At 38.7% G+C, this 15,046-nt stretch overlaps 1 protein-coding gene across 3 annotated transcripts; it reads left to right on the top strand.

The window, feature by feature from the left end:
• Nucleotides 1–1,083: 1,083 nt before the first annotated feature.
• On the top strand, nucleotides 1,084–15,046 carry LOC140976844 (histone-lysine N-methyltransferase ATXR3-like). 3 transcript variants are annotated; one of them, XM_073441209.1, is made up of 20 exons: nucleotides 1,084–1,347; nucleotides 1,520–3,850; nucleotides 4,146–4,202; nucleotides 4,779–5,921; nucleotides 6,247–6,611; nucleotides 6,755–7,267; nucleotides 7,378–7,478; nucleotides 7,780–8,836; nucleotides 8,932–9,003; nucleotides 10,321–10,431; nucleotides 11,590–11,690; nucleotides 12,323–12,422; nucleotides 12,494–12,589; nucleotides 12,785–12,952; nucleotides 13,034–13,159; nucleotides 13,239–13,292; nucleotides 13,449–13,696; nucleotides 13,775–13,883; nucleotides 13,979–14,278; nucleotides 14,463–15,046. In XM_073441209.1, the coding sequence occupies exons 2-20, from the start codon at nucleotides 1,648–1,650 to the stop codon at nucleotides 14,637–14,639; spliced, it is 7,101 nt and encodes a 2,366-aa protein (XP_073297310.1). In that variant the 5' UTR covers nucleotides 1,084–1,347; nucleotides 1,520–1,647; the 3' UTR covers nucleotides 14,640–15,046. The 3 variants fall into 3 exon arrangements, with proteins under 3 accessions (XP_073297310.1, XP_073297328.1, XP_073297318.1); XM_073441227.1 differs by having other exon boundaries at nucleotides 1,084–1,369; XM_073441217.1 differs by having other exon boundaries at nucleotides 1,084–1,453.

Below are 15,046 nucleotides of genomic sequence, written 5' to 3'. Positions count from 1 at the left end.
AGAAGGGTTTGGGGGATGAGGCTTCTTCCAGAAAAATGCTTGATAAGGGGAAAAATATTGTAGTAGCTGAAGTTGTTGAAGCTGAAATTCTGATAGTGCCGATATATGACTGAGGAGGTGGTTGCTGATGATAAGTTTACGGTTGTTTCGAAAAAAAAAGCAGAAGAAGAATAAGAATGCTCATGGAAAAAAAATCAAGAACAAAGTGATGAGTTGCATAAATTCTTTGATGGGTGGATAGTTCTTTTGATATAGAATATATGTTTAATACTACCAATTCGACAAAAAGACCAATTCTTGTGAAATGAAGCAATGAGACAACATCCCAAAATTACCTCGGTTGCTCAATGAGACTTGCATGTTGGAATATTAGAGGCTTTTACATGCTTCTAAAACAAAAGAATGCTTCTGCTTTTATGGCTACTCACAAAGTAGACGTGTTTGACATTTTGGAACAAAATTGGATGGGAAAGCCTTGGGACTTTGATGCGGACTCTGTTCATTGGGTGAAGGAGGCAAATTTTCTATAAGGGTTATCATACGCTATTTTGAGAATGAAACACCAATATTGAAAACATTGTTAAGAAAGTCGAGATTTTTACTTTGTTTTATATTTCTAGTCATATGTTGATGCATCTGTTCTTATTTGGTATTGACACTCGGGCGTGTTGGCTGGAATATTGGGTATGTCCCGTGCATTTGTAGCTGGAGATTCGAGGTTTGCTCCGTGTATGTTCATATAAAAATCTTATTTGTTATTGAGATAAACAATCACACTTGTAATCACTCTCATCGTTTGTTTGATGATTTTGAGGGTTTTAGTGAATGTTATTTTTGGAATGTCCAATATATTTGGATTCTCTATCATTTTAATATAAATTATTTTGATTAAAAAAAGAAGAATTATTGGCGCAATGCAAAAATCGGGAGAGAGGGAGATAGTCAAACCCAACTCTCATTAAAAAATTTGCGTAATAATAATAATAATAAACTTTTATTTTTATTACTTATTTTACAAAATTTCATACGCTGAGCTACATATATTATAACGGATATAATTATAATTATATAGAAAAGGAAGTTAAAAAGAAAAAACAGAAATAAGGACTGATTTACAGAGATTCGTCTCCTGCTACTCTTTCTCCCATCAATCGATCCCGTGTCTGCTCTCTCCCTCTCTCTATTTCGCTCCGAGTTTTTACATTCTCTCTTCTGGTTCCGTTCTTGAATTGAATTGGACTTAGCCCTCGATCCTAGCGGCTCAGCTCTGCAGTTCGACTCGCGAGCCTTCAGATTCAAAACCCTAGCTCCGCGTCAGTTTTTCCAATCACTATTCGCATTTTAATTGTACGTGTGTTTGGATTTCGAGGTTTGGGTTATTTGGTTACAATCGTTGGGATTATTTTCTTACGCGTTGGAAAAACCCTACATTCTTGGGCTCTAATTTTGGAAGGTTGTTTTTTCCATTTGGATTACTTGGTCTTGTGGTTCTTGGATTGATTTTGTGGTTTTTGCGTAGGTTATTGGCGTATTTGAAGGCTGTTCTGAGGAAAACCATACTATGAGCATAGATAGCCCGGGTGAAGAAGAGAATTAGCGTGTGGTTGCCGCGGGTTTATTGAAGAAAAGATTGCCTTGGAGCGTTCCATGGGCGATGGCGGCGTTGCATGCGTGGCTTCACAGCATGTTATGGAAAAATTTACGATTTGCGGTAGCAAGACTAACGGCAAGCCAAAGCCCAGTTCCTCTTCTAAGTCTTCAGTCAAGTTGGCGAAAGTGAAACAAAAAATGAAGCCGAAAAAGGACGGAGGTGAATTGAGTGTGAAAAATATTTGCAGCTCGAGGAAGGAAGGTGCCGAGAAGAATTGCATTGGCGAGGTTATTGATGACATTAATAAAGAGGAAGTGGAGGAAGGTGAATTGGGCACTTTGCCCATTGTGAACGGAGAGTTTTTTCCTGAAAGACCCGGCAAGAGGTATGATATAAAGAGTGAGATTGAGAAAGGTGAATTTCTTCCTGGTAGATGGCGAAAGAACGAAGGTGAACTGGAGAGAAACGAATTGAGATCATCCAAAGACGAATTGGAGAAAGGTGAGTTTGTTTCTGATAGATGGTGCAGAGGTGATGGTGGGAACAGGGTTGATGACTATGGCTACTCAAAGGCTCGAAGGTATGATATCACGAAGGAAAAGGGTTGGAAATTTGACCGGGACTGGACATCACCATCTGCAAAGGAAAGGGGTTGGAGGTTTGATCGTGACAACGAGTGGAATCTACCTGCTAGAGAGAAAAGTTGGAAAGTTGATCGCGAGTGGTCACCGCCTTCTAGAGAGAAGGGTTGGAAGGGTGATCGGGAGCGTGAGTGGACGCCACCTTCCTCAAGTAAGTACACCAGTGAGAAAGAATTCAGCCGAAGTGGTGGCAGTGGTCAGCATTCAAGGAAGTTCTCTTCCAAAATGGAAACAGAAAAAACTCCCAAGACCGGCTCCAAAATAGTCGGAGAGGATGTTTCTTTGAAAAATGAGCATTTCCATGGTAAAAACCATGCCAAAAACTACTCTCTAAGTAACCGCACAAAACGACATGGAACTGATTCAGATACGAATGACAGAAAACATCGTGTTGACTATGATGACTACTCTAGTTCAAAAAGCCGGAAGCTTTCTGATGATGGCAGCCGCTCTGCTATGTTGGGAGACCACTACTCAGGTAGGTTTGTTGACAGGCCTTACAAAAATTCTACATCTTCTTCACGAAGCATTCCTTCCGAAAGGTTCTCTTCCAGGCATTTGGAGTCATCTAGAACAGTTAAGGATAGGCAAAATAGCAGTCCACATCATTCCGAGCGGTCCCCACGCGACTGGGCCCGTCACAATGATCACCGTGGTCGCAGCCCAGTTCGCCGTGGGAGGTCCCCTTATGAAAGGAATCATCAGTATGCTCGAAGTAGGTCTCCAAATGATCAGGGCAGTCATAATGATGGCAGATACCGAAGTCCTAGCTATGTGGACAGGTCTCCTCATGACCAAGGTCACAACCGGGATGGAAGGGATCTAACTCCAACTTTGTCGGACCTGTCACCATTTGGTCGAGGTAAGTACAGTAGCCAGCGGGAAGCTAATCAAAAAGTGGGAGTCAACGAGAAACAATCAAGTCATTATGGAAGCAAAGGGAAAGAAGCTAGTAAGGGCCAAGAACCAAATAAGGATTCTGGTAAAACAGAATCTCAAAAAACAGCGAAAGAGTCATTTGACGAAGGAAATGCTAGTGGTGAGAATGGCTTTATTGATAAAAGTGACTGTCATCCACGTCTTGCTCAAAGTCCTACATTTAAAAACATAGAATTGTCTCAGGAAAATAGAGTTATGGAGGAGCCAACATCCATGGAAGAAGACATGGACATCTGCAACACTCCTCCACATGTCCCTGTAGTGGCTAATTCTGTTGCAGGAAATTGGTACTATTTGGATCTCTTTGGTGTGGAACGCGGGCCTTCGAAATTATCCGATCTGAAGACTCTTGTTGGGGAAGGTTATCTTGTATCAGATCATTTTATTAAGCATTCAGACAGTGACAGGTGGACAAGCATCGAAAATGCAGTGTCTCCATTGGTTACCGTGAACTTGTCTTCAGTTATTCCGGATACAGTTACTCAACTTGTGAATCCTCCTGAGGCTCCCGGTAATCTGTTGAGAGATGATAGAAATGTGGTAACTGATTATCTTGGTGATGTGGAAGACATATCTCCTGCATCTCAGCATGCAGATTATCTTTACATAGATGAAAGAGTTGGTGCACTCTTAGAGGGTCTCACATTAATCCCTGGAAAGGAGCTTGAGATAGTTGGGGGTACGCAGATAAAGATATAGTTTTATTTTCTTAATTCCTTAAGTTTATCAAAACATTTTTGAATGTACTCTTATCACATGACAGGTGAATAAGACATGGTATGAAGTTCCATATACTTTTACTAATTTCCCCGGCCAATCTATTTTTATATGTTCATGAATCAAGGAAAATAACATATTCTCTTATGGCAAAAATTTAAAATTCTGTTCTTCTAACTGAAAATTTAAGTTTGGTCTGTCTGTTGTGCATTTAAATTAATTAGATTTTTCTGTCCTCATTAATTGTTGTCATGCAGAAGTGTTGCAAATGGAAGGTGAGCGCGTTGAGTGGACGAAATGGCAGAAAATGGAAGGTACTTTAGTTCAATCATTGTTTTGTACTGGGTAAACTTGCTTTCACGTGTTTGCCATTTTTATTTGAAAAGTGACATGCTTTTGAGAGTTTTGGAAATCTCAGTAAGTTAAAATTTGTGTGAATTATCTACTATTTTAATCAAACGCATGAGGTTGAACTCTGGAATTTTCCATCTTACTCAAAGCTTTGGTGCATCTTCCATTCAAATGCATTAAGTTACTTTCTGGAACTTGATTATGCAGGAACTGATTAACGACTGGGATGATTTTTTTTTTGGTTGCTACACTAATTTCCATATTTGTGTAGTCACTAGTCGCTGTTGTTTTGGTTTCTACGTGATTGGATGTCGTTTCCCAGAGAAATTGTGTCTTAATGTTTCTGTGATTATTAATTTAATTTTCCTGTAATGTTGATGCTCATTGTGTGGAACATCTGTCATTTGATTCAGTTATCGGATTATGTTTTGATAATTTATTTTATTGCATTTGCATATAATTTATTCTATTTACATCACTGCTTTAAGACACATGTATTTTGTAATGTGCTGTGCTACAATCTTGTATGCTACGGTCAGGTTTTAATGGGCAACAACTGCATATGGGTGAAACTTGTGAGGATGGAGGTTTCAATGGTTTCTCTAGTGTTTCTGAAATTGCACCTAAAGACACTGCAGAATCAGAGCCCGCCACACTTGTGTTTTCTGATAAGGATATTGCTCTTGCTTCTAATGGATGGTTTTCTGGACAATGGTCATGCACGGGTGGTGATTGGAAGAGGAACGATGAAGCTATTCAGGATAGAACTTGGAAGAGGAAGCTTATCCTCAATGATGGTTATCCATTATGTCAGATGTCCAAGTCTGGCTGTGAAGACCCTCGGTGGCAGCAGAAAGATGAGTTGTACTGTCCTTCCCAGAGCACAAGGCTTGATCTGCCATTTTGGGCTTTTACATCACCAGATGATTTGAATGACCCCAACAATCCAAGCAGATCAGGCCAGACTAAATCTGCCGTTGTCAAGGGGGTGAAAGGAACAACGCTTCCAGTGATCAGGATAAATGCATGTGTGGTGAAGGACCATGGTTCGTTCGTGCCTGAACCACGTGTAAAAATTAGAGGAAATGAAAGACATTCGTCAAGGCCTTCAAGGCCATATTCAACAACTGGTGATACCAAGAGATCATCAGAAGATGGTCACTTAAGAAACACTCATGAACAAGATTCGCGGAAGAGCTGTACAACCTTGATTATACCAAAGGATCGTCTTCGCAAAGTAGATGAGTTACAGTTGCATTTAGGTGATTGGTACTATCTCGATGGTGCTGGGCATGAACAAGGGCCCCTACCATTTTCAGAGTTGCAAGTATTGGCAAATCAAGGTGTTATCCAGAAGCATAGCAGTGTTTTTAGAAAAAACGATAAAATTTGGGTCCCAGTTACCCATTTTCCGGAAGCCTCTGAGTCATCTGGGGTTACTGAGCATGCTACTCCTCCTGCAGGAGCAATAGGTGATTTACCTTGTAAAAACCAGAGAAATTCAAGTAGATTTCATGATTTGCATCCACAATTTATTGGATATAGTCGAGGCAAGCTTCACGAATTGGTGATGAAGTCCTACAGGAGTAGGGAGTTTACTGCTGCTATAAATGAAGCCCTCGATCCTTGGATCAATGCGAGGCAACCAAAGAAGGAGACGGAAAAACAGATTTATCATTCAGGTAAGAGTCTCTTGTTAAACTCTACATGCAATATGCTATCAATTTTTCTTTCATTTGAACTTGTTTGTTAAATTATGGATTAAACAAAGCAAAACTTAAAAATATTTATTGTTCCCCACTTTTACTATCTCAAGACTTCTTTGTAGTTCTGTAACGTTTTTGTAAGTTCTGCTACTCATGGAGGATTTGGAAGTTTAATATAAAACGATTCTAGTTACAGGGTGCGTGTTTTTGGGTTTTCTAATACTGAATAGTCTGGGTTTTGGGAGTAGAAAAATTCTTTAGTTGTGCCTCTTGCGACACACTTCATCAGCTAATGTTGCAGATCATGTTCGCGCTTGCAAAAGAGCTAGGATTGATGGGATTGAAGAGGAGTATGAGATGGAAGAGGATCTGTTTGCTTTTAGGAAGGATGCATTTGCATTTGATGATTTATGTGCTGGTGCTACTTTTATGAAAGGAGATGAATCAGATTCTGTCTTTGATAGGCAGAGTTGGGCTCTCCTTGATGGTCATGTTCTAGCACGAGTGTTTCATTTTCTGAGATCCGATATTAAGTCGCTTATTTATGTTGCCTTGACATGTAAGCACTGGCGATCAGTGGTAAAGTTTTACAGAGATATCTCTAAGCAGGTTGACTTTTGGGCCATTGCCTCTAATTGCACCGACTCCATGGTCTTGAATATAATGGTAAGCTGGTCATTAAAAACTTTGTTTTCTAGTCTTATATCGTTAATTTCATTTTTAACCGTATTTAGTTGACGCTGGATAACATGGATGTTGGAAATTAGTTTTTACTTGATGTCACGAGTCGTAATAATTTTATTATGCAGAATGATTACAAGAAAGATAGGATAACTTCCTTACTTCTACGTGGGTGTACTGGCATTAGTCCCGGGATGCTGGAGGAACTTCTTCGGTCATTTCCTTCTGTGTCAGCTATAGATATTCGAGGTTGCACCCAGTTAGAAGACTTTGTTTGCAAGTTTCCTAATATCATTTGGGCCAAGAATCAGGGACACCAATTGAAGACCAGAAGTCTTAGTCAGTTAGCTGATAAGGGTTCATCAACTTCGTATCAGGCGGATGATTCTTCTGGACTGAAAGAATATTTAGAAAGTTCGGATAAGAGGGACTCAGCAAATCAGTTGTTCAGGCATAGCTTGTATAAACGATCCAAACTCTTTGATGCTAGAAAATCTTCATCCATCCTCTCTAGGGATGCACAGTTGAGGCGTCTGGCGATGAAGACAGCTGGAAATGGGTATAAGAGGATGGAAGAATTTATTGCTACAAGCCTACAAGATATCATGAAAGATAACACCTTCGAGTTTTTTGATTCTAAGGTACTGGTGATACCTTATTGTTTTGTTATGTATCTACCTATACTCACCTCTTGGGCATTACGCCAGAGATTTTTGAAGCTAATAAGACTTGCATTATCCTGGTTGATTAGGTTGCCGAGATTGAAGAAAAAATGAAAAATGGGCATTATGCCAATCGTGGCTTGAACTCCATCAAAGATGATATCGGCCGTATGTGTCGGGATGCAATCAAGTAAATAATTCCTACTATGTTTATCTTTACTTCATTGCTTACTCTCTTTTATTCTTTTAGTAATGAGCAAGCCAGTTATTTGTTGGAAAAGGCTGTTGGCGTTTCCTCCTCTCTAGTTGGAGTATCTCTCTTTTCCCATTTCCCCGTCTTTCCTTTGCTTACATGCTACATAATCTTTGATTAATTTCGGATCTCATGTTTTCTGTAGCTTGCATCATTTTATGTTAAGGGGCTTTTTGTTTGCTAATTATCATCTGAGTTTTGGTATTTATTTAATTTTTTTAATATTTTGTGATCTCAGAAACAAAAGCCATGTTGATGCAAGAGACGTGAATCGCGTTGTTACATTATTTATTCAACTAGTTACAACTTTGGAAAAAGGTTCGAAGTCAGCTTATGAGCGTGAACAGATTATGAAGTCATGGAAAGATGATTCACACACTGGCATTTCATCTGCTTCCTCAAAATATAAGAAGAATCTGAATAAACTTTCGGAAAGGAAATACCTGAATAAGAGCAATGGGAATCCATTTGTCAATGGAATTTCTGATTCTGGAGATTATGCATCTGATCGAGAACTCCGAAAGAGATTATCTAAACTGAACAAAAAATCTTTAGACTCAGGTAGTGAAACATCCGATGACTCTGACAAGTCTTCTGATGGGTTTATGACAGACAGTGAGAGTACAGCATCGGACACAGAAAGTGACTTGGAGTTTCAGTCAGAAGGTGCAATTGGGGAGTCAAGGGGGGATGCATATGTTAATGCTGATGATGGGTTGGATTCTTTGGCCGAAGACCGTGAATGGGGCGCTCGCATGACAAAATCAAGCCTTGTTCCCCCTGTTACCAGAAAGTATGAAGTTATTGATCACTATGTGATTGTAGCAGATGAGGAAGAAGTGCGAAGAAAAATGCAAGTTTCTTTGCCTGAGGATTATGCTGATAAGCTAAATTCACAAAGAAATGGTACTGAGGATTCGGACATGGAAATTCCTGAAGTGAAGGAATACAAACCCCGAAAATCCCTGGGAGATGAGGTGTTAGAACAAGAAGTTTATGGCATAGATCCCTACACTCATAATCTTCTTCTCGATTCCATGCCAGATGAATCAGATTGGTCTCTTCTTGATAAGCACTTATTCATCGAGGATGTGCTCCTTGTTATTCTCAATAAGCGAGTCAGAAGCTTCACTGGTTCTGGAAACACTCCTATGGTTTATCCTTTGAAACCTGTATTTGTAGAGATATTAGAAACTGCAGAGGCAAACCATGACAGGAGAACCATTCGGCTCTGTGAGCTTATCCTGAAATCTATTGACAGTCGACCTGAAGATAATTATGTTGCGTATAGAAAGGTAACACCTTTGTATCATAGCTCCTTTAGTAAAGGCTTCGACAATTTCTGTTTTTGAAAAACTTGTACTTGCTCTCATTTTGACTTTCTAATCAGGGGCTCGGTGTTGTGTGCAACAAAGAAGGTGGTTTTGGTGAAGATGATTTTGTTGTTGAATTTCTTGGAGAGGTAATGGCATGCCTTTTTTGAGACTGAAAGTTTTATTATATTCTTTAGTTCATACATGAGATTTTAATATTTTCGTTAATAAATCTTTACAATTAATTTTAATTGGTCAACTACTGATTTCTCATTTGATTTGCATTAACCAGTATTCTTTTTTCTGCTTTTTATCTGTAATAATATAAGATATTTAGAAAAATGGATGTTTTTGGGTGGAGGGGTGCTTAAATTGTAATTTTGAAAGAGAAACAGCAGTAAGTAGTTTTTTGCCTTTCCAAACTTCTGAACCCCTGATTCATTTTTGTGTCCACGTATGTTCTCCAGAAATGAGTAAATTATCATCACTATTTGGTATAGTTATTGTTACATTTTGGTATTGTATAACCTGTGTTGTAGTTTTATTCCTGTCCTAGATTCATAGTTAAAATGCAACATGGTAATTCTGTTAATGATGATTCCATAATTTATGTGTTTGGTCAGCCAATATGGCATTTTAATTTCCTGCTTCCTAGGAAAATGAGAATATATTTCATCATATAATGTGGAATCTCTAACTTAGCAGCAAGAGAACATGATAAACGGGAAAAGTGGGATTCTGACATGGGACCCCATTTAGTTTGTCTGGACCTCTCTGTAAGTTTAGAGAGGACAATAATCAATAACAGTATTACTATGGAGCATATGGAAATGTGTTAAGCTGCAGAGAAACATTCGAGGGCGTGCCATGTAATTTCCCTAGGAGGCATTATAGTTTCATAATTTCGTCCAGTACTTTCAAACCTTTTCTGTCTTTTTTCGGGGGATGTGGGGAGGGGAAAGAGGAGGAAGGCTGGAAGTAGCCTTGTTTTCCAAGGGCCCTAGGAGGCATCGTGGTTTCATTCAATTCTTTTTGACCTTTCTGGGGATGGGGGAGGGAAACAGGAGGAAGGCTGGCAGTTGCCTTGTGCGATACAGTTCCTTTCTATATCTCCATATGGGTTCTATCTCTATGTTGGCTTTAATAGTTTACTTGCGCTGTTCATTAACAACATTCCTTTCAACCCTCTGAATGATCATATTATCTGCTTTAAGCGGTAGGCACTGTTTTCTGCCTTCCAATAATGTGAATGTTCCCCATTCGTGAAAAAGATGCACATAATTTTGCATCGAATGTCTCACAGGTGATCGTTTACATGTGAATTGGGCTCTAAAGTTTGAAACCCGAGCCAAGGCTTTTGATAATCATAAGTGTCATATGCTCCCTATTATCTGAGGTGGCCATCTACCACTATGCTGCTGACAGCAATCTAATATGGCTGAACCCCTCTTTCTTCTGACACTCAGGTTTATCCCACTTGGAAATGGTACGAGAAACAAGATGGTATCCGCTCCTTGCAAAAGAAAAATAAAGATCCAGCACCAGAGTTCTACAACATATATCTTGAGAGGCCGAAGGTATCCTACTTTTGACTACTTGTGCGAAGTCAGTTCTCTTAAGTTTTATAGATTGTTCATTACTTTCACTGATGCCGCACCAGCTCATGTGAAAGGCTTGACAACCCTTTGACTGTTGTCTCTAAAAATACTTTGGTAATGATTTTAACAATGTACGGAAAGTTTGAAGACGAAAAAAATTGGCGATTTTGAAAGAAAACACAGGTTCTCAACTTGGAATTGTTGAGGTGCGAGATGTTACTTTGGCCACAGAATTAAAGGTCTCTGTAAGAGGAAACTGTAGGAAATTTTTTTTTTAGAGGGGAAACTGTAGGAATCCTTTTTTTTTTTTTTTTTTTTTTTCAGAGGGGAAACTGTAAGCATTGACTGACTATATTGCTTGCAAAAATCTGCGTCAAACTGAATGCTGATGTCATCGGGCCCAGAGGACTACCGAACATAATTTTAAAAGGACCGAAAGTAATACCAAATTTAGGACTTCTTAAATGTTTATGCATCACACCGTGGGAATAATTGTACCCACGGATTGCTGGAATTTTATTTGTTAATTTTTGTTGAAGTCTTGAACATCACATGTATCTACAGAATATGGTCAATATAGAAACATGAGTCCTACTCAAATTCAATTTAGAACTTTCAAAGCTTGCAGAAGACACTTCAAGTCACAGATCATTAGAAAATTGAATGAAATGAAGAAGACACTTCAAGAAAGAAGTGGGCTGATGCTGCAGTTGTAGATTCCAATACTCCTAACTTGGCATAAGTACTGACTACTGAGAACTGGTTAATTTAAAATTTTCAATTGATTTTAGAAAAAATGAATAGCAAATGTATAGATACACGTGATGTTAAAAAATTGAATGAAAAGAAGAAGACACTTCAAGAAAGAAGAGGGTCGATGCTGTAGTTGTAAATTCCAATGTTCCTAACTTGGCATAAATACTGAGAACTGGCTAATTTAAAATTTTCAATTGATTTTAGAAAAAATGAATAGCAAATGTATATGCTTTGGAAATGGTGTTCCTACATTCCAAATCAGTTATAACTGTAGTTTGAGCCTTGGAAGTGTAAATATCGAGTCTTAACAGGTTGTTTCCCAGTGCCTATCTTTCTTTTCCATGATGCATCAAATGCGATAATTTGAATCTTGAAATGCAGGGTGATGCTGACGGTTATGATTTAGTAGTTGTCGATGCGATGCACAAAGCAAACTATGCGAGTCGGATTTGTCATTCTTGTAAACCCAATTGTCAAGCCAAGTTAGTACCTTTTCAAATGGTTATTTAAGTGCTCCACTCTACTCAAGTTTCTTGTTCTGACTTCTATTTAAAGTTTGGTGATTTTATTTTTTGTGGTACTGGAAAGCTGTCCATCTAAATATAAACTTTTAAATTTGATTGGGTAATTTTTGTGTACGTCAGTATGCCTCAAACTTGCTTTTATAATTGATGAATAATCTTTTGTTTCATAGAGAGAATGATATAGTCAGGATGCCTACAGGATATCATAAACAAAATTATGGATGCTGGTTCAACACAGCTGATGCCCTAATATTTCATTATGCTGCCCCTTATTACAAGTATTGTCAAGTTTTCCCTTTTTTCGGGGGCTGTGTGCCATTCATTGTTCAAGAGTTTTCAAGAACAATTGTAAGGTGTCTTGATTTGACTTGAACTTGATTTCGTTCACTTAACTTCTCAAAATGATTTTTGTCAGCCTGGGGAATAAAATATAATATGAAATTGGAGCTGTGGAATTTTTGGCTGGGTTTAGTATGCATTTGTACCTTCTCTGATCATAGTTGTTGTTTTTTTGAGATGGATGGAAGCCACAACTTGGAACAAGATTCAAGTCAGAGTCCACTAATTTATTTCTCCCATTGAATGGACAGGGTAACTGCTGTTGATGGTCAATACCAGATTGGAATATATTCTGTAAGACCAATTACTTATGGTGAAGAGATAACCTTCGATTATAATTCTGTTACAGAGGTCAGTGCTATGTGAAATCTAATCAATTATGAAATATGGTTGTATTGTTTGTAATTATTGATTTTCTGCAGAGTAAGGAAGAGTATGAAGTCTCTGTCTGTTTGTGCGGCAACCAGGTTTGTCGTGGGAGTTATCTAAATTTAACAGGAGAAGGAGCTTTCCAGAAGGTAAAGAATTTCAATGGGTTTTTATCGAAGTGAATAGTGAGCTGTATTTGGTTTACATGTGTCATGTTTCTAGACGTTATGAAGTATGATTGCATAACTGTTAATTTGTATGCTCGAGTGTATCTGTTTTTCCTCTTGGTCGGAGTTTTTCTTTGCTCCATGTACATAAACTTAAATTTGATTTTTGTGGCTCAGGTACTAAAAGAGTACCATGGGTTACTCGACAGACACCACTTGATGTTAGAAGCTTGTGAACTAAATTCAGTATCTGAAGAAGACTATATTGACTTGGGTAAAGCTGGATTAGGAAGTTGTCTGCTTGGTGGGTTACCTGATTGGTTGATTGCATACTCGGCACGTCTTGTATGTCTTTCTTCCCTGTGTGGCTCTGGCTTCCGAATACACGTTAAATAGTTTCTTATCTTATTGATATTTAATATTTAGGTAAGGTTCATTAATTTTGAGAGGACAAAACTTCCTCACGAGATTCTCAGACATAATATAGAGGAAAAAAAGAAATACTTTGCTGATATACGGATGGAGGTCGAGAAAAGCGATGCTGAAATTCAGGTAAGCATTCTCTCTGTTTGGCGGTTATAGATTGGAGCTATGGATAGAGATTTTATCACTTTTCTGTTAACTGCTGCAGGCAGAAGGTGTATACAATCAGAGGCTTCAGAATTTGGCTCTTACTATTGATAAGGTAGTCAATTTGATCTTTTGCCAACATATTCTTTCCTTTCTTCTCAATCTTCCCAAAAAACCTTTAAATGTAAAATAACCTGAAAGTCAATAAAGAATGTGAAAGATGGAGGAATGAACAGAATAAGAATTACTAGTTTATTGACCATACGTGCAGGTGAGATATGTGATGAGGTGTGTTTTCGGTGACCCAAAGAAGGCCCCGCCACCCCTGGAGAGGCTGAGCCCTGAATCAGCTATTTCTTATATCTGGAAAGGTGAGGGTTCATTTGTGGAGGAACTTATCCAGAGCATGGCTCCTCATTTGGATGATGTTTCATTGAGAGACATGAAGGCCAAGATTCGTGCCCACGATCCTTCTGGTTCTGATGACATCAGAATGGAGCTTAGGGAGTCTTTATTATGGTAATCTGCTACCGGAGCCGAAACATTTGAATGTTAAATACATGCTCTTAATTCAAATAGTATCTCTGTCGTTTTTAGGTTGAGGGATGAAGTTCGGAACCTTGCTTGTACTTATAAAAGTCGGCATGATGCTGCTGCTGACTTGATCCACTTATATGCTAACACAAAATCACTTTTCAGAATAAAAGTGAGTATTTATTATATTGAGCTTGAAATATCAAGTTACTGTTTCTCTCGAGGCTTCGTCTACCTTCTTTTTATTCAATTGTTGTCTTTTTGCAGGAATACAAGACTGTAACTTCTCCACCTGTTTACATTACTCCACTCGACCTTGGTCCCAAGTATGCAGATAAGTTGGGGTCAGGCATTCACAAATATTGCAAGACATATAGTGAAACATATTGTTTAGGACAACTGTTATTTTGGTACAATCAAGATGCTGAACCAGACGCTCTTCTAGCAAAATCTAGCAGGGGTTGTTTGTCTCTGCCTGATGTGGGTTCCTTCTATGCTAAAGCTCAGAAGCCATCACGCCAACGAGTTTATGGTCCAAGGACACTGAAATTTATGCTTACTCGGATGGTGAATTCTTCTGTTTTTTTTCCCCCAATTCTTTGTCGTTGCTGAAGAATACTAGGAGCATCATTTCATCATATAAATAATACAAGAACAAAATAGGACAAACCAATGGCAATTTTTTCGTCGTTAGATTCTGGTTCGAAGCAAACCATTTAGCCTCCTATTGATATCTTGTGTTCATTGGCAGGAGAAGCAGCCACAGAGACCCTGGCCTAAGGACAGAATATGGTCATTCAACACCCCTGTTAAAGTTTTCGGCAGTCCTATGTTAGATGCCGTTTTACACGATGCTCCATTGGACAAAGAGATGGTATATTGGTTGAAGCACAGACCTTCCATCTTCCAGGCATTGTGGGATCGATGAAATTTTGCAGGCACATTAGGGAGAAGCCACCGACTAGATTGTGACATTCCTTTGGATAGTCTCCGGGCTCAGTTTTAGTTAGGGAGAGACGCTGCCTCATCTGAGAACTCATTTTCAAAAACACAGGCGTACCCCGTTTTAGTTAGAGTGATGTTGCTCCAGCTGGGAACCGGTCATCAAAGTATAATGGGTTTATGCTGGTTCATTCTACTGTTGATTCTTCTGTACAGTTGTCATATTGTCTTTTTCATCCTTTTTAGGCTTGTAATTTGTTTTCATTCTTAGCTGCTAGTGCATTGTTTGTGCAGCTGTCTTGAAATCCCAAGTGTACTACTCGTTTTCAGTCAGTTAATGGAAAGTTGCGTGGTGACTGTTAGAATCATTTGTGCAGTTGTCTTGAAATCATA

This window comes from Primulina huaijiensis, chromosome 1, assembly GCF_012295235.1.
Source record: "Primulina huaijiensis isolate GDHJ02 chromosome 1, ASM1229523v2, whole genome shotgun sequence".
Classification (NCBI taxonomy): domain Eukaryota; kingdom Viridiplantae; phylum Streptophyta; class Magnoliopsida; order Lamiales; family Gesneriaceae; genus Primulina; species Primulina huaijiensis.
Note: the sequence above shows the minus strand (reverse complement) of the source record. Positions and strands in the feature narration are given on the sequence as shown.

Bases quoted from the DNA above. Each gene is read 5' to 3' on its own strand.
- LOC140976844 (XM_073441209.1), top strand. From the start codon at position 1,648: ATGGGCGATGGCGGCGTTGCATGCGTGGCTTCACAGCATGTTATGGAA. The intron at 6,612-6,754 runs GTAAGCTGGTCA...TTTATTATGCAG, and splicing joins CCATGGTCTTGAATATAATG to AATGATTACAAGAAAGATAG. The intron at 13,160-13,238 runs GTAAGCATTCTC...TAACTGCTGCAG, and splicing joins AAAGCGATGCTGAAATTCAG to GCAGAAGGTGTATACAATCA.